General features: G+C 35.6%; 2 protein-coding genes across 3 annotated transcripts; both read left to right on the top strand.

Moving 5' to 3' along the window:
- Positions 3,409–4,331, top strand: LOC109230255. Its single transcript, XM_019395775.1, has 2 exons — positions 3,409–3,507; positions 3,894–4,331. The coding sequence occupies exons 1-2, from the start codon at positions 3,409–3,411 to the stop codon at positions 4,329–4,331; spliced, it is 537 nt and encodes a 178-aa protein (XP_019251320.1).
- On the top strand, positions 14,156–24,120 carry LOC109229469 (exonuclease 1). 2 transcript variants are annotated; one of them, XM_019394922.1, is made up of 16 exons: positions 14,156–14,518; positions 15,390–15,509; positions 16,275–16,398; positions 16,477–16,614; positions 16,720–16,929; positions 17,105–17,280; positions 17,381–17,453; positions 18,287–18,410; positions 19,814–19,992; positions 20,098–20,152; positions 20,222–20,590; positions 20,670–20,893; positions 21,003–21,051; positions 23,344–23,551; positions 23,643–23,834; positions 23,925–24,120. In XM_019394922.1, the coding sequence occupies exons 1-15, from the start codon at positions 14,358–14,360 to the stop codon at positions 23,722–23,724; spliced, it is 2,292 nt and encodes a 763-aa protein (XP_019250467.1). In that variant the 5' UTR covers positions 14,156–14,357; the 3' UTR covers positions 23,725–23,834; positions 23,925–24,120. The 2 variants fall into 2 exon arrangements, with proteins under 2 accessions (XP_019250467.1, XP_019250466.1); XM_019394921.1 differs by having other exon boundaries at positions 19,814–20,013.

The following is a 25,820-nucleotide window of genomic DNA, read 5'->3' as shown; positions in this document are numbered from 1 at the left end:
ATTCACATTGAATCCGAACCAGTATAAAATTCTGGTGTCTTTATTTCCTGCATTACTATTTTCCTGTTCTTATCTCTAATTGACTAATTGGTAAACTAGTCAACTACTTATAATACAAATTTTAAATAGGCAATTCAAAGCCCCCCCCCTCCTCTTGTACTTTCAATTGGTATCAGAGCTAGTCTCACACTTTTTGCTTAACAGCTTGTGAGAAAAGATCATGGCAAATCAAGTAATTGTTGGAGCACTCTTTCAAGAAGGAACATCGCAAGTTAGGCCACCGTATTTGAATGGACAACACTTTTCTCACTGGAAAGTGCGTGTGGAAATATATGCAAAATCCTATGATGTCAAAGTATGGCGAGTTATCAAAAAGGGGAATTATCCACTGCCAGTAACAACTCAACCACCTGCTGATCCAGAAGATATAGATGAGTACATAGACGAGCAAATGGCAATTGTTCAGGTTAATGCTAAAGCACGAAATTTACTCTATAATGCTATAACTGGAGAGGAATATGAAAAAATCTCAAGTTGTGATACAGTCAAAGAAATGTGGGATAAACTAGAAGTTACTTATGAAGGAACCAGCAAAGTGAAAGAAACTCACATCAACATGTTGGTTCATGACTATGAACTCTTCTAGATGAAAGAAGGAGAATCCATTGAGGAAATGTTTGCAAGGTTCAGCAAAATTATTAGAGATCTAAAAGCTTTGGTAAACCATGCTAAAGTGGTGATCAAGTTCGGAAAATTCTAAGGAGCCAACCTACCACTTGGCAGACAAAAGTAGTTGCACTCGAATCACAAGATCTAAACAAACTTTCAAATGATGAGCTTCGAGGAGATCTTATAGTATTCGAGAAAACTCACCTCAAGAAAACAAACTAGGATGAAAAGAAGAAAACAGTAGCCTTCAAAGGTACAACTGAAAGACCAGAAAATGATATTGATGACCCAAAATCTCTTGAAGAAGAGATTGCCATGGTATCAAGAAACATAGATGGTTTAATGAGAAGATACAGGAACACACGAAGAGGTAGGACTCCCCCCAAGCGAACCAGGCAATACAATGAACAAGACAAGAATGATGGAAAATGTTCTGAGTGTGGAAGATATGGGCATGTTCAAGCTAAATGCCCAAATCTTAAAAGAAAGGTTTCTAGAGGTTTCAATAAAAATAAATCTTTTGGAATCTGGAGTGATGAAGACAGTTTGGAACACGAGGAAATAGCAAATCTATGCTTCATGACCATTCTGGAAAATGACATGAACAAATACTCCGGCTGCTGGACCAATGAAGATGCATCAGACGATGAATGCAAAGATGATAATGAAAATTGTTTCACAGCACGAGGTGAAACAAGAGAGGTAAGATCTTATAACTTGATAGATGTAACGAATTGCAGGATATTCTTGAACTTACTCTAAAAGGGTCTCAAAAAATAATGAATGAACTAAGGAGACTCAATAGGTAAAAGAAAGACAGGAAACTCAAGCTTGAAGTATGTGAAATTGAAAAAGAGGTACTTCAAGATGAAGTTTAGGAATTGCAAATGCAACTTAATGGCATGCGCAAGTCCACCAGTCACAGTTCCGTCAAGTCTAACCAAGCGACTTACAAGTCAATTGGAAAAAGACCGATTAGAACTGAGTCCATAAGTACTAACATAAGTGGTAGATCAAAAAATGGATTAGCCCCTATGTGTCACTACTGTAATAAAAGTGAACATAAATATTCTTTCTGTTGATTTCGTAAATCTAATGTTTCAGGATGGATTTGGGAACCCAAAAACAATTCTGATCTTAGTAGAACTAACCAACAAGGACCTAAGCAAGCTTGGGTACCTAAAAAAAGTGATAATTTTGTTTTGCAGGAACACGACAGGAAGAGCCACAAAGGAAAATGGTACTTAGAGAGTGTGTGTTCCAGTCACATGACATCTGACAAAAGCATGTTCAAAGAAGTTACAAAGATAAATGGGGGAAGTGTCAAATTTGGCGATGACTCAAAAGGAAAGATAGTTGGCACTGACACAGTTCCATTCAATAACAATTGTGATATTACTAAAGTGTATCTTGTAGATGGACTCAACTACAATCTCCTGGGTATAAGTCAGCTATGTGATTCAGGGTACGAAGTTAAATTTAAGAAAACAGGTTGTGCCATTGAAGACGAGACAGGTAAAATAATACTCCCAGGGAAAATGTATGGAAATGATTATATTCTTGATGGTTGTGAAAATCTAGATAGTCACGTCTTCTTAGCATCTATATCTGATGATCCATGGTTGTGACATAAGAAACTTGGTCATGCAAGCATGCATCTTATTGAGAAACTCTCCAAGAATAATTTAGTTATTGGTCTTCCTAAACTCAACTTTTCTAGAAATCATGTATATGATGATGTCAAATTGGTAAACAAATCAGAAACTCCTTCAAAAATAAAAATATTGTGTCTGCCACCAAGCCTTTACAATTGCTCCATATGAATTTGTTTAGACCCACCAAAACTGCTAGCATAGGAGGAAAATGATATGCTTTTGTTATTGTTGATGACTATTCACGTTTTACATGGGTGATTTTCTTATCTCACAAAGATGAAGCTTTGAAAAAACTTTGAGATTTTCTGTAAGAGAGTTGAAAGAGAAAAGGGGTACCTTATTACAACCATTCAAAGTGATCATGGAGGAGAATTCGAAAGCAGAGCATTTGAAGATTTCTGAAATGATTAAGGATATACTCACAACTTCTCAACTCCAAGATCACCTCAACAGAAGGGAGTACTTGAGTGGAAAAATAGAACCCTACAAGATATGGCCAGAACAATGATATTAGAATACTCCTTGCCAAATCATTTTTGGACAGAAGCAGTAAGCAAAGCCTACGACATTCTCAACAGATGTCTTATAAGACCTATCTTGAAGAAGACTTCATATGAACTATGGAAAGGTAAACGGCCCAACATAGGTTATTTCCATCCTTTTTGGCAGCAAGTGTCTTATCCATAATAATGGTAAGGACAATCTTGGAAAATTTAATCCAAAAAGTGAAGAAGGTATTTTTCTGGGTTATTCCGTAAACAGTAGATCTTTTAGAGTTTATAATAAACACACTTTATCTATAGAAGAATCATTACATGTCATATTCAATGAAAATAATACTACAGCCGAGAAAGGAATTATTACAGGTGATAAAGATATCAGTCAAGAAACATCACGGTCAAGCAAACCTCATAAGTCGACTGATAAGATAGACGGTGTCACAGAATCAACTAATGAGCCTGTTAACAGTCAACCAGAATCACAGAAGGAGTCAACTACTTATACAATTGCAACACATCCAAATGAGTGTAGAAATGAACCGGAATATCCCCAAAATTTTATCATAGGAGATCCAAGCGAATGAATGAAAATCAGGGGAGCTCTCAAGAAAAAGGCAAATGTAGCACTCATTTCCCAAATTGAACCAAAGAAGGTTGATGAAGCCCTAAAAGACTCTAACTGGGTACAAGCAATGTAGGAAGAAATCGATCAATTTGATAAGAATAAAGTCTGGGAACTACTACCTAAGCCTGCAGATGCTATTGTAGTTGGAACAAAATGGGTTTTCAGAAACAAGCTCAATGAAGATGGAAAGGTTATGAGAAATAAAGCCAGATTAGTAGCTCAAGGCTACTCACAATAGGAAAGATTTGACTACGATGAAATCTTCGCACCAGTAGCTCGACTAGAATCTATACAGAATCTTCTTGCATACGCATCCTTCAAACGATCTAGACTTTTTCAATGGACGTCAAAAGTGCCTTTTTGAATGGCTTTATTGATGAGGAGGTATATGTAAAAAAAACCTCCTGGTTTGAAGACTCAAAATTCTCTTACCATGTGCATAAGTTGACTAAAGCTCTGTATGGACTCAAACAAGCTCCACGAGCCTGGTACGAAAGGCTTAGTTCATTTCTACTTGATCATGGGTTTACAAGAGAATTCGTTGGTCTTATGCAAAGTGAGTTTGAAATGAGCATGATGGGAGAGCTTACGTTTTTCCTTGGACTTCCAATTCAACAATCTAAAGAAGGAACGTTTGTGTATCACATGATATATACAAAGGAGTTAGTTCAGAAGTTTGGCATGAGCAGTGCTAAAGCAATTGGTATGCCAATGAGCTCGTCAACAAATCTTGACAAGGACAAAAAAGGAAATCCAGTTGATGAAACTAAATATCGTGGAATGATTGGCTCCTTGATTTACTTGACTGCCAGCCGACCAGATATTATGTTTAGTTTGTGTAAATATGCCAGGTTCAGTCAGCTCCTAAGGAATCGTATCTGACTGCAGTAAAGAGAATAATCGTTATCTCATCAGAACTATTTCTTATGGACTATGGTACCCATGTTCTAACAATTTTAAGCTGAAGGTTTTTCAGATGTTGATCTTGCAGGTGATAAGGAAGATTGAAAAAGCACTAGCAGAACATGTCAATTACTGGGAAAGGCATTAATATCATGGAACAGTAAGAAATAAGGCTCAGTTGCATTATTCAATACGGAGGCAGAATATATTGCCATTAGGCAATGTTGTGCACAGTTATTGTGGATGTCTCATCAATTGGGTGACTATGAACTATTTTTTAAACCTATTCAAATATTTTGTGATAATTCTAGTGCTATATGTCTCTCAAAGAATCCTGTGCATCATTCTAGGGCTAAACATATAGACATCAAACATCATTTCATTAGAAATCATATCCCCAAGAGAGATATAGAAGTATCATTTATTGGCACCACTGATCAATTAACAGACATTTTCACTAAGCCTTTACTTGAAGCTAGATTTTTCTCCCTAAGAGAACTACTTGGTATTATTTCGCTTGATCATAAAAATTAGGACCTATGTGTATTCTTGTGTGCCTAATGTTTTAATCTTATTCTTTCTGTAAGTATGCATTAATTTAGCGCCTTAGATTTCCCTCTCTTTTCCCACCAGTCGCAGCTTTCAAGAAAAAAAAAAGAAAATCATCATGACCCTTCATTGACACCCTTTCTTTTCCTGCACTCAACCGTCAAAATCCCTTCCTTTTAATCCCTTGAACCACTCTTCTATGTCTTCATTGTTCCTATCACTCAGAAGCCCTCCTCAAAATCCTCAAACCCTTCCTAAAAAACTTTCAATGTCTAAACATTCCAAGAATTCGTCTGCCTCTACTAGAAAAAGTACTCGTTCCAAGGGAAAACTCTTTTCTCAGCCCCTAGAACAAGTAGACCTAGGTCTGACCACTGAGAAGGGTTTGCCTCTTTTCAGGCAGAACTATCAGACCACTCTCACCAAATAGGAGAAAAAGGTCCACATTGTTGCAACTACTCTTCTTCCTCGTACTGGATTATTCTCCACCTTCTCTCAATGAGATACCTCTCTTGTCTACTGTCTTATGACCAAACTAAATGTTAACCTATCCTCATGGGGTTCATAAACTTCATGATTGAGAGTGCTGATGATCCCACCAATTTTTCCTATGGTATGGCTATCACCCACATTTTGGAAGCCCACAACATCTCTATCTCAGAATACCCCTTTGTCTCTGTTTCAAAGTCCTACAACTCTAGAGCTTTTGCTAGTACAGGGTATGTGTGGGCTAAGAGTTCCTGGGTGAAGAAACAGGAAGGTGAAGTTAAGGACGTTCAGCCTGATTCCAAGATCAAAGCCTCTGTTTCCCATCATAGTGTAAGTGATCCTAGCCTTATGGAGAAAGTGACTGCTATTAACAACAAATTGACCATCATTAAGGACCTTCTTGCTGCAATCAATCCACTGTTGGGGACATCCACGCGATCTCCAAAGAGACTGGGTCCGATATTTCAAAGATAAGGGTTAAAATTCTCAAACTTGGAGAAAATGTAGTCAAAGCCTTCAAGGAAGTACATGACATTATTGATGGGGTGATAGTTTCAGCCAATGCCAGCTTTGAACGTCTGAAGGAGGCGATTTTAAACACTCTTACTTATTTCTTGCGTCGTTAGTTCTGGAAGTTTCAAACAATCTCTTTTTGCTATTTTGCTATTTTGGACTGAATAACAAGTCGCTGGATATTTTTCTTATTTTTTCTAAACTCTGCATGCCTATAATTTGCAAATATTTGCCTAAAATGTGTCTGTTTGTGCTTTATTTGCCCATAATTTATATATATGCATAACCCCTCTTTGCTGATGTCAAAAGGGGGAGAAAGAAGTTGTACATTGCATGAGAGATAGTTAGCAACTCTTGTTAAAGGGGAGTCGACTAAAGTATATGCAACACCTGTTCAGCGGGAGTCAATTGAATATGCAGCACCTGCTGCTGGGGAGTCGACTACAGGGAAGTAAACTATTATTTATATATTATTTTTTTGTCATCATCAAAAAGGGGAAGATTGTTAATTATGAGTTTCGATGATGCAAAAAAATATATCACATTTGGTGCAGGATCACAATGAATAAAACAAAGGAATCAAGAAGCAATATCATTCAAGAATAGATTAAGGAAACAATCTATTAACGGGAGCTCTAAAAGCAACGCAAGTAAAATAATAGGGATGAAAAAGGAAGAAGCAGCGGAGATCCGAAAGAAGAATCAATCAATGATTCTATAAATGATTGACGGAAGCTATTACTGGAAGGTCCCAAATCAAAGAGAAACGAGATCGCAAAGGGATGCACTGGAGATCGTTGAAGCCAGAAATCAAGGGATCTATTGCAAATCACTCAAGTAACAAAAAGATATGCCTAGCGGATGAAAAGCTCATCAAGATCACAAATCAAGGAAGATCAACGGAAACTTAACTTTCTTCTTGGGAAGAATCAATCTATAATTCCTTTCAAGGATCAACTCCCTTGGGTTTGCAATCTCTCAAGATTCATGAATCAAGAAGGCCTCACGAAGTATATATATACATATGTTCCAGACTCGAAGAAGACATACTTTGAACGAACCATTACCACTCCTTTTGTTCTACTCCAAACAAGCATTGTAGTTCTTTTAGATCTGCTGTGTAATTAGTTAGAGAAGAAAAGAGACAAACACTGGTGAGGCATTATATCAAGAAGAGAAAAGTGACAAGATATCAAACTGTTGGTGTAAAGCTACATCAACCATTCTGTACTCAAGAAACTTCGATCGCTGAAAGAGAACACCCTTGCAACCTAAGGGGACTGGAGTAGGATTCACATTGAATTCAAACCTTTATAAAATTTTGGTGTCTTTATTTCCTGCATTACTATTTTCCTGTTCTTATCTCTAGTCGACTAATTGGTAAACTAGTAAACTACTTATAATACAAATTTTAAATAGGCTATTCACCACCCCCCCCCCTCCCGTACTTATACAATGACCTCCTTAAGTCCTACTCATGGGATTATACTGGGTTTGTTGTTGTTGTGTCGTTGTTGAAACCCCTTTCTCCTTTGTAAAAGATGCGATCTTTACACAAATAGCATGCCATGTTCGTTATTTACTTTTTCTAACCATATACATATACTATATTGATTATACACGATCATACACATATGTACATATATTATACCTCAACTGGGTATTTTCCGTTTAAGCGAATGGGTGAGCGGCTAATCGGATTAATTCTTCTTAAAAGATTGGAAAATCCTTGACCCGAAAAAGACAAGAAAAGAAAAATAGCAGGAAAAAACGGAAAAGGGCCAGATATGCCAGTGAACTATGCGAATTAGGATAGATATGTCCGTCGTTATTAGTTTGGCACAGATAATCCAATACTTGCTCATTCATGCCCTTAATTAAACGTAACCCACTATTTTGTCTTTCTTAAATAATTAATAACCGGACCCAACCAAAATCTACTAACCCGATCCATTATGACTCGACCCACCCTTATTTCTAGATGACCCCACTAGTTATTCCCTTCATATCCGTATATTTTTATTTCTATTTCTATTCACTCAAGCTTCTCTCCTTATTTTCACAAGTAGGGTTTCCATCTTTGAGGGATTTTTGACCGAAGGGTGTATGCCTGTCTATTTTCCGCTAGTCTCGACTAAGGTATGACTATTTTATGCTTTCTTTGTGTGTTATATATGTGAGTTCAAATTTTTTCTTGTGTGTTTCATATGTAGGGATTGACTATGCTATGTTAGAATTTATTAAAGAGTGATGTTGTTTATGATATCTTTTTGTATTTTAATACACTAAAGAACAAAATACAGTCAATAATGTTGAAAATTTTGACGGTTTTGTCGGGTTTAGGTCTTGGACAGTATCTGTAATTTTTTTTTGGTCTGCAGTTGAATATGACTTTATATGTACTGATGTAGTCCCTTCTTGTATCTTTTTCTATGCCTTTGCATGTGAAGTCCGTTGAAGATGATTGATAAAGTGGACTTGATGTTTCACTATGGGGGTAACTGAATCTTTTCCCCTAAGATAGTATATAACAAGATGTTGGTGCACACTTTTTCTGGTTATGTCTCTTATCTGGTTAAATATGATTTTATTTCAAGAGCTAGCATCATATAACCCAATTGAGACATTGTGGAATAGGCTAAACCTCTCTTAATGTCTTTTTGAGCAAGAGCTAAAGTAGCCAGATCATTGATACAAAAAATATCCAAATACCAAATCCGACTTCTATATACTCCCCATAAACTAGAAGAAGCTCGTGGGAAAGTCAAAGAAAGAACTTGTTCTTCCGAAGTTAAGAATTCTTCCAATAATTCCGAGCCCGATCTTTTCAAAAAACTGCTTACAAAAAAGTTAGGGTTTAGCTATATAAAACAATTTTTTAGTGACCGGACCTTCGGGGAGGTACTACCTGGGAACTGATGACGAAGGTGTGATGACTCTTCAGTACTTTTTTTCTAAAGAACTTCGAGGTGATTAATTTCTTTATTGTTGGTGAGTCTAAAGGTGTTTGCTCAAAATATTACTCATCATACAGAGACATATTCTGTAGACATTGATGTAGCTTTTGAATGTGAAAATAGTCTTGGGGGAAGTGACTTTGATGAATCATATAGTTTTGATGGTCATTCTATAGAACTTGGTGGTATTATCAAAGAAAAGAAGATGGTTGTAACTGATAAGTTGGAACGTTTCAAGGAGTTAGAGCTAAGTATGACATTTAAGGATATTGTAGAAGCTAAAAGGCAGTAAACTTCTATCATTGGTAAATAAAAGAGTGTTGAAGTTGCTCAAAACGATACAACTAGGGCTAGTTACAAGTGTGTTGAAGGCTGCCCTTTTAGACTGTATATTTCAAATGATGCGAAGTGTCCTACCATTAGAATCAAAACACTTAGAGATGAACATACGTGTGATACACGTTTCAAAAATCCTAGGGCTGGTCAGAATACTTTGGCTCAATTATTTTTGAGAAAGGTGCAGTACAATTCTAAGTACAAGTTAAAGGATATGAAAGCTGAGTTGGAGACTAGTTTTGATTTAAAGGTGTCCAAAAGTAATCTCAAAAGGGCCAAGGGGTTGGCTCTTAAGAAGTGGAGGGAAGTTTTGTTGATGACTACAACAAAGTTGAGGCATATTGTCAAAGAGTAAGGCAATCTAATCCTAATAGTGATGTTCTGATCAATTTATCAAAGGATGCTCTTGAAGAAGGGAAAATAAAGTTCTTAAGGATGTACATATACTTCAATGCATTGAAAAATGGGTGAAAAAGTGGCTCGAGACCACTGATTGGACTGGATGGTACCTTTCTAATGGTCAGTTGCTAGCGACTATTGGTCAAGATTATATGAACTAATTTTATCCTTTTGCATGGGCTGTGGTAAACAAGAAAACTGCCAGGACTTGCATTTGTTTTTAGAGTGTTTGAAGCTTTCTCTGGAGCTAATTGATGGACAAGGAGTGACTTTCATCTCGGATATGCAAAAGGTAAACACTACAACTTTCATCTCTAATTTCTGTTGTTCTCTTTTATACACTTAATATTTTACCTTTTCTGACTGTTTGTTCTTATTTTATCGTAGGGGTTAATTGATGCTATGGAGAATATACTTCCTAAAGCTCATCATAGGTATTGCGCAAGACATATTGAGGCAAATTGGCAGAAGAAGTGGAAAAGTGGATAAATGAAGAGTAGTTGTGTGGTGTACTTAGAACACTTATGAAGAAGATTTCAAAGATCAACTAAAAAGGATGAGTGAGCTATGTGAGGATGATGATGCTTCTGGTGCCAAATATCTCCTGCATTATCCTCCCATTCTTGGTGTAGAGCATATTTTTACACTCGGTGTAAAAATACGATGGTCGACAATAATTTTACTGAGTCGTTTAATGCATGGATTCTTGAAGCTAGACATATGCCAATTATCAAAATACTCGAGGAGATTAGGACAAAGGTTATGAATCTTTTGGCTATCAATGAAGATAAAATCAGGTAATGGCTAGTTATTATGAAATGTTCTACTTCTGTTTTATATAATGTTAATTTTCTTATATTTTCTTTTGACTCCTTGTATCTATTTTGTCAGAAAATGGAAAGATGACTTTCGTCCAAGTGATACTTTACAATAACTATAGGGAAATAGTTCATTATTGCAAGGTTGAGTTTAATGATGACTTTGGATATGAAATCGCAGAAGGTGATGATAGACATACTGTGGATCTTGAACATAGAAATTGCACTTGTAGATTATGGCAACTTTCTGGGATCTCTTACCCCTATGATATCAAAGATATAATATATGATTGGGTATGAAATATTATAATTTAATTTTCTTTTTTAACCTTATATTTTTCAAGTTATCTAATTAGTTTTATTTCTTACTTCTGAAGGGTGATCCTAAGGCATAAATTCATTGGTACTATATCAAAGAAGCATATTCCTTGACTTACAAGCACAAGTTTCAACCAGTTAGGGGTGGTATAAAATTCTGGAAAATTGATCCTAGCTAAGCAATGGAACCACCTGAAATTTTCAAGACTGTGGGTAGACATTGTAAAAAGAAATAGAGAACCCGATGAAGCAAGGAAGAGGAAGGGAGAGTGGAGTAATTCAAGAAAAGGAACCGTGATGACATGCAACAAATATAGCAGAGAGAACCATAATTCTAGGACTTGTTTCAAGGTAAAACAAACTTATAATGAAATTTTAAAGTATGACAAATTCTTATTAACACATTCTTTGGATGGCAGGGCAAAATGATGGAGAGATTACAATATCAAGTAAAAGGAAGCAAAAGGATAGTACAATATCGACTCTTAGTACTGAAGATGATTGGTTGGACTTTGAATCAGAAACTGAAGCACAGACACAACAATCTGATTACTCTTCTCAAGTCACAACATAACAATCACAAGCCTATGGTCCAAATATTGGTGATGAGGAAGATCCACCGTCGAGGCCACAAATCATCTCTGAGTCACAGTCAATACTTAAGGCAAGAAAGATTGAAAGCAAGACTACTAACTAGGACAAGAAGGATCCTATTTACTGGGGGTGCAGATGGAGTGTCTATGCCAACAAACTTGCCTTACTCACCAACTAAGACAACTTGGAAGAGGAAAGTCGCACTTACACTTAGCCAGCTCCAAGATGAAGCAAGAAAAAAGAGAAAGAAGATGGCGCCAAATGGGAAAGGAGTCCTGTACCAAATTCTGAAATTTAGCAAAAGTTGGGCAGATCATCATTTGGCTAGTTATATTTTTTATGGATGGTTGTGTACAAAACAGGTGGTATTTTGCTAGATATTTTTGTGAAAAACTTAATTAACTTAGTTTATGGATGACTATTATGCGCAAAACTATATGTTTTTGGTGAATTCACAATCATATTTGACATGTCGAGGGTTTGATATGTTTAACTGATATGAATGTTATCTTGGTTTAGTTGATATGGATGTCCTTTTGGATAATGGATGCGAAAGTTGTTTGTATATGAATATTGTTTGGGGCCCCGGTGAATTGGTTCAGTGGAGAGAGTCGTGATGTGTGTTAACTAGGAGCATATGACGAGTTCGAACCCAAAGCTCGGTATTCAAGGGGAGAAAGGTTGAGCTAGTGTTTAAAAGGAAAAAAGTATAGTGGTTGGACCATTTAAGTTGGATATCTCGCTTATAATTTTTTTTTTTTTTTGGTTTGTGCTTCGAACTTTTTGCTTTTGATATTATGAATATTTATAGGGATTAGCTATACTTTCCCTGTTCAACTTTTGCTATATGTTTTGTGGTTAGATTTAGTGTGGCTATGTACATATGTGGGGATGCATGTTCATTTTACTTTGAACTTCTCTTGATATGGGGAGAGTTAGTAGATTTATTAGTAGTTAGTCTCAAGAGAAAAAATAAAGAGATATAATTCCTATTTTAAAGGCCAAAATCCTTTTCTTTAAGGTTCATCTATAGGCAAATATATGAGCTTTTCTAATTTATAAGAGAGAATGAGTAAAAAAATAAAAAGAGAACTTCCTGTCCACATCTGTTTACTCAGAAAGATGTTCAGCAGATTTTGAATTTAGTCTATTTGGGCTGAAGGAACAGCTCCATGAATATTTTACTAGTCTAGTTGTTCTTCAGGTCTTGAAAGCTACTAAGGAAGAAGGAGAAGTTGAACAGAGCTTATTGCAGTTAGTTGAGCTCGCAGGTTTAGCAAGCAGCAACATAAGATTTGTTGTCCTAAGTGGTTCTTTCTGTGATCATCACATCAACAAATTTTTCTCTTACATTTTGAGATAAGCTAATATTTAACATAGCACAAGCACAATTGATATCAGTTGTATCTCTTCATTTAAAATATTTTAACATCATATTTAATGGAACATTATCAATGTGCCTTTAGGTATTTTCAGCAGTCTCTAATTAGGCTCGTATTACAATGATAGTGAAAATATTAATATCTCATCTAGACAGAGCGTCAAGGCATGAACACTACCCTGCTTGGCTCTGCCACTTTTACAAAGTTATGCATAATACAGGTACACAATTACAAAAAGTAGTTTATCTTTTTAGTTATTTTGCATATTCTCCGTTCAACATGCAAATTATTACTTCATAGTCTTCACTTGGCTAGATGAATGTCTTTCTGTAGGCATGGATTCGAGGAAAATTGGAAATATTGACACTAGTCTGAAAAATTATTTTCTTGAGAACATTGATTCCGTATAGAAATATTTCAAACAATTAATACGACACAAATGACATTGCATTCCAAATCATCTAAAACATTTCCAATTATAATCATCCGACCATCATATTAAAATGCATCTAGATTATACAACTAAAACAACCATAAGCAATTACAATCATATTTTCAAGTCTTCCCTCAAAACATGAAACTAACCACAAATTCAATAATGAAACCCAATAACATAAGAAATAATTCCCCCCCCCCCCCCACCCATTTCCTAGTCTTTCTTTTAGAAGAGCATCCTTTTCCCTTTTCAATTTGTTGATGACAATAATAGCTTTTGGTGGAAATTTATCGTCTTCCCATTCCCAATAACCACATCCAGTTTTCTGTAATAAAACATTAACATCATAACAAAAATCGGTTACAAATATGCCAAAATCATCGATACAAATCTGTCAAAATAAACATTAACAAGGAAAAAGAGAAAACTCACACCAGGCTTATGACACCTGAAAAAGCGTCTCCCAGGATTCATTTCAGTACGCGATGTGAGATGGAGCGCAGCAACTCCACATCCACATATCCTTCTACGACTATTTGAAGAACTCGAGTATTCCGACATTTCAAAAGCAAATGAAAGAATTAAGAGAGCAAAGTGAGTGAAAATCAAACGAGATAGCTAACCTGCTTAAGAATAAACTCAATATAGCGAGCAAATTGAAGCCTAATTGAGGGTTTTAAAAAGAAGCCATCTTCATGAAGAGATAATGTGAAAAGGAAGGGCTAGAAATAAGGGAATAGCTAGTGGGGTCATCTAGAAATAAGGGTGGATCCGGTCAGTAGATTTTGGCTGGGTCGGTTTATTAATTATTTAAAAAAGATAAAATAGTGGGTTTCGTCTAACTAAGGGCTGAATGAGCAAGTATTTGACAGTTTGAATGTATGTGTGCCAAACTAATGATGACGGACATATGTGTTCTAATACACATAGTTAACTGGCATATCTGGCCTTTTCAAAAAAGAGAGAGAGAAAACTCAAAAGTGCTACTTTTACAAAATTTATTTAGATACCACAAAAACAGCAAAATTCCATAGACGCCCCAATTGCTGCACTCTCAAGAAATACTTCCCGCCATTCCCCTTTCTCCCTCGTTTCTAAATTCCACCCCTCTCTATCAAATGGGTGCTCAGATATTAGGGCTTTAACAGCAATTCCAGCTCAAAGCCATTTTTCAAAAATGCAAATATTCTTGAATTGAATACGGTAACAGAATAATGGGTATACAAGGGCTTTTGCCCCTCTTGAAATCGATAATGTTACCCATAAACATCAAAGAATTGAAGGGTTGCAGTGTAGCTGTTGATACATATTCCTGGCTTCACAAGGGTGCTTTCTCTTGCAGCAAAGAGCTCTGCAAAGGCATCCCCACTACCAAGTATTCACCTTTCTTTCTCCGCTGATCTTTCATTTTCCGCTAATCTTTTTTTTATTTTTGTGTAATTTAATCAAGATAGTAGATGAATAAAAGAATCTTTTTTTTTTAATTTCTTCTGTTCTTGATTTGTTTTTTAATTTGTACTACTACTATTTAATGGGTGAGGGATTATGGTTTTTTTTCCTGGTACATTTTTTTCTTCTGTTGTTTCATTCTTCTAAAGTTTTGTGATTTGATTTTCATGATGGGGTCCTTGGTATGTCTTTTTTCGTGGTATGTGTTTTGTATTTTTCTTTTTCTCTTGATCTTTCTTTTGCAATTTATGTGAAATGTGGAAAAAGTAAATGAATTTTTGGACTAATTTTTGATTCAGCTGATGATTAATGCAAAGGGACTATAAATCTCAATCCATGTGTTTATACCGATTCATGAACAGGACATTTTTGCTTTGCTTTCTGTTCACGATAGCAATGGGGTTTAACCGGATAGTTGTTATGGATTTTATAATAGCTTCATTTCTTGGTTTGAGTTTGCTAACTAGTATTCATATGGAACAACAGTCCAACAAGCTTTATGTACTTTTAGAAGGAAACAACATTGTGTTTGTCTATTTTGGGCAGATTAATTGTTGAGATCACATTAGTAAAATACTCTGCGGCCAATATATTATAGATTTCACATTAAGATTAGATGTGTGAACTACCTTTAGGGAGGTAAACAAATTTCCATCTTTCACTAATGCATTGGAAGTCTTAGAAAGTTCTTTCTTCAAAAATGAAACTCTAATGATTGTCTGAAAAGACTGAAATGTAAATAGTTCAGTTTTAGCTTAATCAAACCCTGACAATGTTTCCACTGTATTTTCATTTAGGCATATTGATTATTGCATGCACAGAGTAAATCTATTACGCCATTATGGTGTCAAGCCTATTCTTGTGTTTGATGGAGGTCCCTTACCAATGAAGAATGACCAGGAGAACAAGCGGGCAAGGTACTTATAACCTCCTAACTTTTAGGTCTACGTTGTGAGTTCCTTTTAATTTTTTAAATGAGCTAATTAGAATATTTGATATATTGCATCTACAGTATCCATGAAAATTACAAAAAGAAAAGGATAATTAGCTCCTATCAACTCCAAACCATGCCCTTAAAGCTAAATGTTTATTTGATCTTTTTACTTGGCTCAACCAGGCACATGTATCTAGTTGTAATCATTTTCTGGACTGTGTCTGCTCCTTAGTTTTAACATAGGTTTTTTGTTGATGTTCATGATCAGTCACACTCTATTTGCTTGTACTCTCTTTTGTTTTGCATCTTCTTGATACCAATAATTTATTTCCATGCTTTGCATTTACTACCTTCCTCCAGTAGCATCAGATTCGTTACCAAAGCACTTCGTTAGTTGGCTTTGTATAGCTGTAGATTTCTTACCCCATACCCCCGCAATACTTCGGTTTCATTGCCACATCCCATATAATAATGGAACTTGGGTTGATCACCATTCCCTTCCCATAATAATTTCTGACTTTTTCCAGTTGTTTGACTACCTTACCTGTAATTGGGAATAGTTACCCTATTGAAGGTTACTGCTTCTTCCATGTTGCCAACATCTTATTAAATCTTTCAGTCACCTCTACTGTACCTCTCTTGCCTTGATATCCAGCCCTTAAAGGTAGTAGGGAATACCTTAATTTGCATCCCTAAATCATGGCAAGCTTTTTACTGTTGCTAACTTCATCCCCATATTTTCCTGCAGGTCTAGGAAAGAAAACCTTTCTCGTGCAATAGAGCATGAAGCTAATGGAAACATGACTGCTGCTTATGAGTGCTATCAAAAGGCAGTTGATGTATCACCTTCAGTGGCTCACGATCTAATACAGGTACTAAATCCATCATGATTTCACTACTGTCAACAAGTCAACCTTTTGTTTCTCATAATCTGATATTTACATTTGAAGGTCCTAAAGCGGGAAAATGTATGTTACATTGTGGCTCCTTATGAAGCAGATGCTCAAATGACCTTTCTGGCCATTAGCAAACAAGTTGATGCTGTTATAACCGAGGACTCGGATTTAATAGCATTTGGTTGTCCTAGGGTAAGCTTTTGGCCCCTTTTAATGGCAACTTTTGTTAAAAAAGTTTTCCTTTTATCTGTTACAATGTTCATCGTGGAAGTCCTGCTAATTTCTTATTGAATCCAGATCATTTACAAAATGGATAAGTTTGGGCAAGGCCTTGAGTTTCAGTGCTCCAAGCTGGACCAAAATAAGGAACTAAATTTAACAGGTTTCACGAAGCAGATGCTTTTAGAGATGTGTATCTTGAGCGGTTGTGACTATTTGCAGTCCTTGCCCGGGATGGGCCTCAAAAAAGCTCATGCACTTATAAAAAAGTTCAAGAGCTATGACAAGGTGAATATTATTATTGGAGCATTAGAAATGTGACTTCCTTAGAAAAATTTGTATGTAGTAATTTGCCAAAGTCTGATCTTGCTTCCTCAGTTTACTTATCTTATCTATTGACCTGCATTTGATATTGAGCATTTACATAAGCATGATAATTAGATATTGATTTGCTTGTTTGCAGGTCATTAAGCACTTGAGGTACAGTACTGCTGCAGTTTCTCCTCTGTATGAAGAATCTTTCAAGAAAGCAATTATGACCTTCCAGCATCAACGAGTTTATGATCCCATTACTGAAGATTTGATTCATTTGTCTGAGCTCTCTGATTGTGGTAGTCAAGATCTAGATTTCCTAGGCCCATATCCTTCCAAATTTATTCATGATGCAACTTAGATGCATGTAAGAATCTATTTCCTTTATTTCCGTTTTTTCTATGAGTCATTCCTTAACTAGAAGAACGCTGATACCAACAGAAGTTGCTCAAGGAATAGCAAAAGGCAATATTGATCCTTTCACTATGATGCCATTTCAGGTATTTAGGCCTCTTTCCTTTATTAAAATTTCTTGATTTCAGTTCTCGTGATTTTGAAGACCAATAACTTTTGGTTGCTTTACCTACAGTCCCCTTCAAATTTATGTCACTACTGCATTTATGCTCTAGCTTCAGTGATATTTATGTTTCGATTAAACTGAGGTTTGAAGGGAACTCGAGGCAGCCTATTGTTAACCATCTTGGTAAAATACTACTTCTGTCCTACTTTCATTGACATATTTTATTTTTTCGTCCCTTCCAAAAAATTGACCTCTTTCTAATATGACAATTTCTTCTCCCACTAATCTTGCCTAATAAATGAATACTACATTGTATCATTTTAAAGTTGTTGCAACAGCTTTCCACTAATTCTCTACCTTTTTGTATTTTGAAGTGTACTTTTAAACCCTTCTCCACCAAACTCAACACAAGATTCACTTGAAAATTACTCTTGAACTCTGTGAAAGTCGATACATGTCAATTAGAATGGGACAGAGGGAGTAATTGAACATAGGGCCATAATCTGAGGGATATATGGGCATTATCTCATGTTCTAGTGAAGATATACATGATGGCATGAAACTTACTGGTTTTTCTTCATATATAACATCTTTCCTCTGCTGCGCTTCTTGTTGCGTGTCTTCCTCTTTTATGATTATCTAGATCTTTATCCATTTCAATACAAATGATTTTTTTTTGTTGCAACTTTATGAAAATTGGATGAAGATAGTGTGCTGCTCTGTAACTTCTGACAACTGTTTCTTTCCTTATCCTTAAGTATATTTCATATCAAGTTTATAGTACTTCTAAGCTATGGAATTTCAATTCACCAGAAAGAATGCAATGCTGCTGAACTGGTGCATAGCAGAACTTATGAACTGAATGACTTCAAAGTGGAAGGTGAAAGGAGGAAGCTTGATTTGCCTGCACAGAACAATCTCCTAACCAACTACTTCTGTATCCTACTGTACAAGTACTTACGTTTACGCTTTTACTGTCATTGGAAGCTCAAAGCATCATTAAGGGTGATTTTTCTCTTTCTTTTTCTATATGTTTAAGACAAAGCAGTTATTTAGCAATATACCTTGTATATTTAGGAGGAAAGAAGCCTAAAGGTATCTGAACATACATCATTTATTTTCCTCCTGTTTATGATGTAAAATGGTATTTCGTTAGTATATCTCTTTTTCCTTTTTTCTGAATAGATTAGGACTTTATATTAGGTCTGACGTTTGCCAGGATCTCTTTGGCTGGTTGGAGACGTGAATGTCAGTGTAGGGATAAGTACGAGACTTAGATAACCTCTGATTTTAGAATATTACTTCCCAATATTAGAATCACAAAGGCAAATATAGAGCTGATTGAGTATAGAGGGTTCATATTGTTGAATCCGACTAGTTTAGGATTGAGGTATAGTAATTTTAGTTTGATTTCTCACAGCTATTGCTGAGAACTTACATCCACAGATATTTGAATCTGGCATTCGAGGCTTAGACTTTTGTAGGATTCAATGCTTTGAAGATTCTAGATTCGTATAATCCCCTGAAACTTTAAGTTTAGCCCTCTCAGCAGCTGCAAAGCTTTTGAAGCATTGCAGTGTCCTAGATATTCTTGGTAAGTCAAAGAATTTCATTCATACAACCAATGTGGTTTGACTATTAAATGGTGTTGTATTACATGTATGCCTCAAGCCTCCCAAGAATCTAGCTGATTCTACATACAAGGAGGAATCCTCTTTACACCAACATACCAAATGAAATAAAATAGAAGGGAGCTCTTAACATCCTTATAAAAAAATAACAATGAATCCTCACATTCCCCTAAAAATCATCTATTCTCTAAACACTAGTCAGCACACAAAGAGGTGATCTTCCCATAGTTCTTCTTCCTTCATTTTTTTTGGGGACCCCGAAGGACAATAGCGCATGATTCAGAACTTGGTGGATAATGGGCCCTCCCCTTTACCAACTTTCTTCTTCCTTTCACCTAGCATCTTCACTCTCCATGTTGTCATAGCATCTGCCACTGTTTTAGGAACTACCCATTGAAACTTGAATATAGAGCATATCATGCCGTACAAATCCCAAGCAAAAAGAACAAACAAAAGAATGTTGCGGGAAACACTTTCTTTAGGTGGATGATGATATTCTTTTGAGAGCTTCTAAATAATGCTGGATCTGAGACTAATTCGAACACAAATGTTCAGCAATGCACCTTTTATATTGAGGAGCAAAGATGCCCAAGGTAGTTGAACATAGATCATTTCTCTTCCTCATGTTTATGGCGTAAATCTGCATTTTGTAAAATCTTTTTCCTGATACTTTGTTTGATTGGTTCTTGTGATACTTAACTATTTATAGGCATTGCTTCTCTTGAAGCAAAGCAGAAATTTAGGGCACCAAGAACTAGCCCTGTTCATCCAAACACGGAGATTGGAGTGTCAAGCCCTTGGGCAGACAGTAAGAAGGGAGCTGATTCTCCTAAATTTGAGAGCTTGCCAATGTCCTCGCCTAATCTTCTGGGTGTATCTTCTGCTCCGGTGAGGAAAGACGGTTTTGCAGTTAATACTCTGAGAATAACATTGTTGTATCATATTGGAATTCTGATTGCATCTCTCTGAATAGTAGAAGTTTCCTGTCTTTAGGTGGATGATGATATTCTCTTGAAAGCTTCCTGGTGTTTGGACTCAAAAAGTCAAGGTAAATATACAGATTTTTTTAGAGCATCTAAGTGCAGTTAAACACTCTTTCCTTATGTCCTCTGAGCAGGACGACTGGAAGAGGAAGAAATTGCAAATGATACAGGACTACAACCTGTTGCGCCACAGCATCCAATATGTAAACCCTGCATGACATCGAGTAAGGAGCGTGCTTTAGATTTGAGCAAGAGCACGATACAAGCTGAAAAAGGAAAAGTGATAGTGAGGAGCTCCTATTTTCTGAAGAATAAGAAAAAGGAAGATAATCAGGATGATAAGAGTGAGATAAATGGGGCTGCCAATGATAAATCTCATAGAAGCATTCAGGAGAATGATTGTGATCCTATGTCAGATGCAAGGGATGAAACAGTAGCAGCAGTTGTTGAAAATGCCATTGTGCGGAGTTCTTATTTTCAGCATAAGCCATCAGCTGAAAATGGTTGGTTCAATAATAGTTCTAAACTTTTTATTAAGGATGATGCTCCTGATGACAATAATTTCATTTTTGGTTCCATCAGGTGATACTGAACAGAAAGAGAAAGAGAACAAAAGAGTAATAGTAAGGAGTTCTTATTTTCAGCACAAGCGATCAGCAGGAACAAAAGAGAATGAAAATTGTCAGGACAACTCACATGTTGCTGCTGAGCTGCAACATACCAGTCCCAAGGCTTCTCCAGGAAATGACTGCTGTGAAGTGAGATTAAAGAAAAGAAAGGTTACCTTCATTGACACTGCTCAAACCGTAAGTTGCTTTCCATTGATGTGTCTCTTCCTTTCATCTTCACTTTGTTTTGATGCAAAATTTAGTCAAGCTTGCAGCTTGTTACACCAAATTTGTCTTTATTTAATAGGAAAGTGAAAGAGCTGAATATTTAGAGGCTGAAATATCTGCAGATCAAGGTATGTACAAGGCTAAAAGCAATATTTTGAACTCATCGGATATGTGCAAATTATTTTACTCCAATTATTGTTTCTTTCCACATTTTTATACTCCTAATTTGTGCTGATACTGCTAGAGCTGTGCACTTACTTTTTCGTAACAGCTAATGTATCTGGGGATGCTAACCAAATACTACACTATATAATTGAAAAGCGGAAATAAAAGATCAATTAACAAGTTAGCGATAAATGTTTATTTTCTTCTATGTACAGTGTTGTATATATGAAGGTTGTGGTTGATGTAGGGACCAGTTTGTGGTTAACTATACTACAATTCATCAATACTAGTGAAGGTTGGAACTTTGCAATTGAAAAAAGCAGAACACACATGTCATTTGGTATTAGAACATTTTTTTTAGTGATTGTTACCAATGTAATATATATGTGGCACTAGTGCAATTCTCCTATCAGAAATATCGAAGGTTTTGTTCCTCTTTTTGGCACTTAGAAAGCTGGATTCTGTCTTGCTCGTGCTGAAAAGATGAAAAACTCATTTGCTGTTGTTGGCAAATACTGGTGATCAGAGTTCCATGAATTAAAGAATAGGGAAAAAGATGGTTTGCTTGCTGATAGACAGTTAAAGGAAGAGGCTAAGTCGAAAAAAATTAGACTGAGGAATTCCACCTAAAATGAAGGAAAGGTCTGGGGGAGGAGGTTTAAGTCCGATACAGGCAAGAAATCTGGTGCTTAATTGAGAGGCTTGACAGGAATTAAGTCTTTTTCTGACTTACTACAAAATGGTACAGTTTTCAATAAAATTATACTGAATTTGACTTAGGAGAGATTGAGGAGGTTAAAGGAATTCAGACGTTCAAGTATTTTCGTTCAGTTGCAAGCAACATTAGATGAGATCTGCCTTCAGCCATCCAAAGTTCATCTTTATCCAATTTACCAATATCTGTGTCCTTCGAATATTAGGAAATGACTAGGGATCAAGGGCATGTCAAAGGAATCTCATTTTAAAGAGGTCTTTTTTTTTTCTTGTGGTAAACTTTTAGGTCGAAGTCCCATCTTTCACATACATATCTTTTTCTCTTGTCAATTTGTCTACAGTTTTAACCCTTTCACAGACAGGATGAAAGTTCTTGTTTAACTTCTATTTGCAGTGCTTCTTAAACCTTTTGAATTCCTTTCAGATCCTTCAGCAAACTATTATCTTTCTTACTCTGAGTAGCGATAGATCCTAACAACTTTAGCTTTGGCTTCTGTGTTTTGGAATAAAAAGGGATTCTCAACAACCAAAGCAGCAAAAACTGGAATGCGGTACTCCTTTCTTACCAAAAAGAACGACGTCGTTCACTTTACAAGGTCAAATTGATCAAAGTTTCCATCTTTTTTCTGACATCGATTAACTTTAACTTGTCATTTAGAAATATAAGTTTAATGTTTCAAAGTATGATAAAAAAGAACAATAACCACAACTTTTACAAATAAAATAGGTAATAAAAACAAAAATAGAAACAGAAGGAAGACCTATTCTCCTTCCTGATACTCATTCTGTACCAACTTGGTACTATTTAATAATAATCCTCTACTTTTTCATCTCAATTTTTTTTCAGGAAACTGTCGTTTAAGAAACATTTCATTTTTGACGTTGTAGCTTGGTTAAACCAAAATTGTAAGAGCCTAGGAGTACATGTTGGACTTAACCATAATGACATGCAACAATCTAGAAGTTGTTACAGAATTCTATATCTTCATGATATGTTGCCTGGAATTGCCATAAGAAGGCACATGTATTTCTTTTGACAGTAATTAAAGATCCTTCTTTTTTTTGTTCTTGCCAATAAACTTTCTTTTTGTGCCCTTCCAGGGTAGCGGTAACGCTGCGTACATCTTTCCCTCCCCTGACCCTACTTGTGGGAAATTACTGGGCTTGTTGTTGTTGTTGCCAATAAATTTTTCGCCGGTAAACATTTGATTTGTGCCTGCAACTAGGACAGTATAGTTGAGATGTGCTATATTGGATATCTTTCTTGAGGACGGTGCTTCAATTTTCCATGGCTTGACTCTTCAAATCATTTGGACGATCCGATGATTTTCTTAGCTTCTCAAGCGATTGAGTTCTGTTCCATGTGATAATTTGAACACTTAATAAATTTTCTTATCTTTTCTTTTTCTCTAAACCATTTCTTACAAAGAAAAGGCTTTGTCATACAATTATGAAGAATCTCCTTCATCCACATGCTTTTGTTGGTTACCTTTACTAGAATCTCTTTACAGGAGAGACATCATAACATCTTTGTATTTCAGGCAACTTCAACTCCGACCTGGATGATTCCAACAGAGATGCCAAATTTGGTTCCAATATCTCTCATTTAGGACGTTATTCTCAAATAGCGGAGAAATCAATAGAAAGTTTTGCTTCAGTCATATCATCGTTTAGATTCACCTCAAATGGTTCTCGAGCCAGTGGGCTCCGAGCCCCTCTAAAAGATATTAAGAATACCAGCACTAACAGGTAAGCAATATTTTAGACATCTGAGTTTATGTTTAGCTTAAAGATTTGTCTGCTTTTTGTTGCTATCTCTGAATTTACCTTTTGACTTAAGGTCCGCTAGTAACATGGATCTAAGCAAGTTCGTATACAAGCCAACAAATCAGAAGCGATCATCAGCACGTCGTAAAGTTTAAAACTTGGAACTACACTGCCTGCATTTGCATACACTGAATTCAGCAGCCCTCAGCTTGATAACTATAAATTTAACTCAGCACCAGCTCCTGCTAAATTTCCATTTTTATCGGTGAGTGGCCATTTCTTGTCTAAATACACAGTTTCTTTTTGTCTCTTTAAATTTTCTAGGTAACTAAAACTCTGTCAGTTTTTGATTCAGGGTCAGCTCTGATTGGGTAATATTGTGGAGAAGCCATTCTTTTGTTTTTTTGGCTGCCCGAAATTTGATTGTTCCTATCACATTCCTTGTAATTTTACTGAGAAATATTGTAGAGAAGCTATACTTTAATTCATTCTATGAGGATTCATATTTGAATTGCAACATAATTTAAACAATTGGTATATGTTTTTTTCATTATCCGAACTTGTATAACATTTTCCAGACTATTAGGTAACTCTTTCTCCGTGTCTAAATATCTCTTGTCCTTGTCACTAACTATTATGCAAAGTTAGGAATGCAAAAAACTTTAGTCATGAAATATCTTGACATGCTTTATATATCATTGTTAGATCTTTTTTATTTTTAATGGATTTATTAGAATAATGCTAGAGGAACAAAGGACAAGTTCATATTAATGTGTAACAACAAAATTCAGTGTAATTCTACGAGTGGGGTCTGAGGAGGGTAGTGTGTACGCATACCTTACCCCTTTATTGTGAAGGTAGAGAGGCTGTTTTCGATAAACCTTTGGCTAAAAAAAACAGTAGCAACAGGGAGTAATAACAACAAGATAGCAAGAAAACCAAAGCGAAAAAAATAAAACACAAGATAGCAAGGAAACCGAAGCGAAAAAAATAACACAAAACAATAGAAAATCTAATGTAAACCTGATTATAATTTCACCATAACTCCGAGTAAGGTTATATGTTTTACTGATGCAAGTAACGTATCTTAGAGAACTAGTATTGGTGTAGTGGCAATGATTTCCTTTGTTTTATGAGCAATCTTTTGAAATCATGCAAAACAGAATTTTCTAACAGAAAATTATGTGTTCAAGTTTTTCTCTAGAAATCTTTGTAAGGGCTTTCTAAAACTTTGCTTTTGAAGATATAGTTTTTGGGTGTTTTTTATTTTTCTTTTAAAAAGAAACACTTTCAAAAAACTGCAAATCTTTAGAAACAAAACTATAACTATTCAAAGACGTTTTCTTTTTATAAACTTATTTTGCTCCAAAAGATATCCAAACATTTTCGTATGAGTACAGTGAATGGTTCCACTGTGAAGTCCAATCAAGGTTGTCTTAAGAGACAACTTTTCTTTCAACATTTATCAATAGACCCCATGAACACTAATATTCTTAGTATAAACAACAAATTTCTTTCATCTTTGGTCCTATGTTTGGTCCAATTCTTTGCTATTTTTAAAGAAATATTCCTTTCATGTGGATAACTTTCACCTGTCAAGTGTTTTCCCATCACCACTGCTTCGAAAATGATATTCCAAGAGGTTTACTCATGCTTATGTATTATATATATAATGGTGATATTCCAACAGGATTCAAGATTTAAAATTTATGAATTCTTATAACGATTTCAAATTATATATATTGATACTGAGTTACAATCAAATATTTATAAATATTTGGTGAATGATAGATATAAATAATTTGAGAAAAATTATTAAGTTCACGTGAATCCATAGCTTACAAGCTAGATCCACCTACGTAAATAATAATGGTATATGCCACGACACAAGTTAGGTATAAGTTGATTATCATTTCTTTATTTAGTTAATGGAACCTTGATTGTGCTTTAGTTATTTTCAGTTATAAATATGTCATTCTCATCTTCCTAACCTAAAGTGAATAATAATACTTCCTCTTATAAACTCCCAATTGTATGGAATAGCACAAACAATGCACAGCCCTTAACCATACGCAATTCTCTTTTTCTTACCTTCTACTGTTTCATGTCACTATCAAAATTAACAAACACTTAAATTAAGATTTATCTTCAAGGTTGTAAGAAGTAGAAGGAAATTTCTACCTGAAAGATTCTGCATCTCTTTTTTGGGAAACAGAGAAAAATGATAAATAAGAGAAAAAGGAAGATGGAA

Source organism: Nicotiana attenuata, chromosome 7 (genome assembly GCF_001879085.1).
Source record: "Nicotiana attenuata strain UT chromosome 7, NIATTr2, whole genome shotgun sequence".
In the NCBI taxonomy this organism is placed as follows: domain Eukaryota; kingdom Viridiplantae; phylum Streptophyta; class Magnoliopsida; order Solanales; family Solanaceae; genus Nicotiana; species Nicotiana attenuata.
Note: the sequence above shows the minus strand (reverse complement) of the source record. Positions and strands in the feature narration are given on the sequence as shown.

Coding starts and splice junctions, on each gene's coding strand:
- LOC109230255 (XM_019395775.1), top strand. CDS start 3,409: ATGAAAATCAGGGGAGCTCTCAAGAAAAAGGCAAATGTAGCACTCATT. Junction 3,508..3,893: donor CCCTAAAAGACTCTAACTGG/GTACAAGCAATG, acceptor CATGTGCATAAG/TTGACTAAAGCTCTGTATGG.
- LOC109229469 (XM_019394921.1), top strand. CDS start 14,358: ATGGGTATACAAGGGCTTTTGCCCCTCTTGAAATCGATAATGTTACCC. Junction 17,281..17,380: donor GATCTAGATTTCCTAGGCCC/ATATCCTTCCAA, acceptor AACTAGAAGAAC/GCTGATACCAACAGAAGTTG. Junction 23,552..23,642: donor AAGAATACCAGCACTAACAG/GTAAGCAATATT, acceptor TTTTGACTTAAG/GTCCGCTAGTAACATGGATC.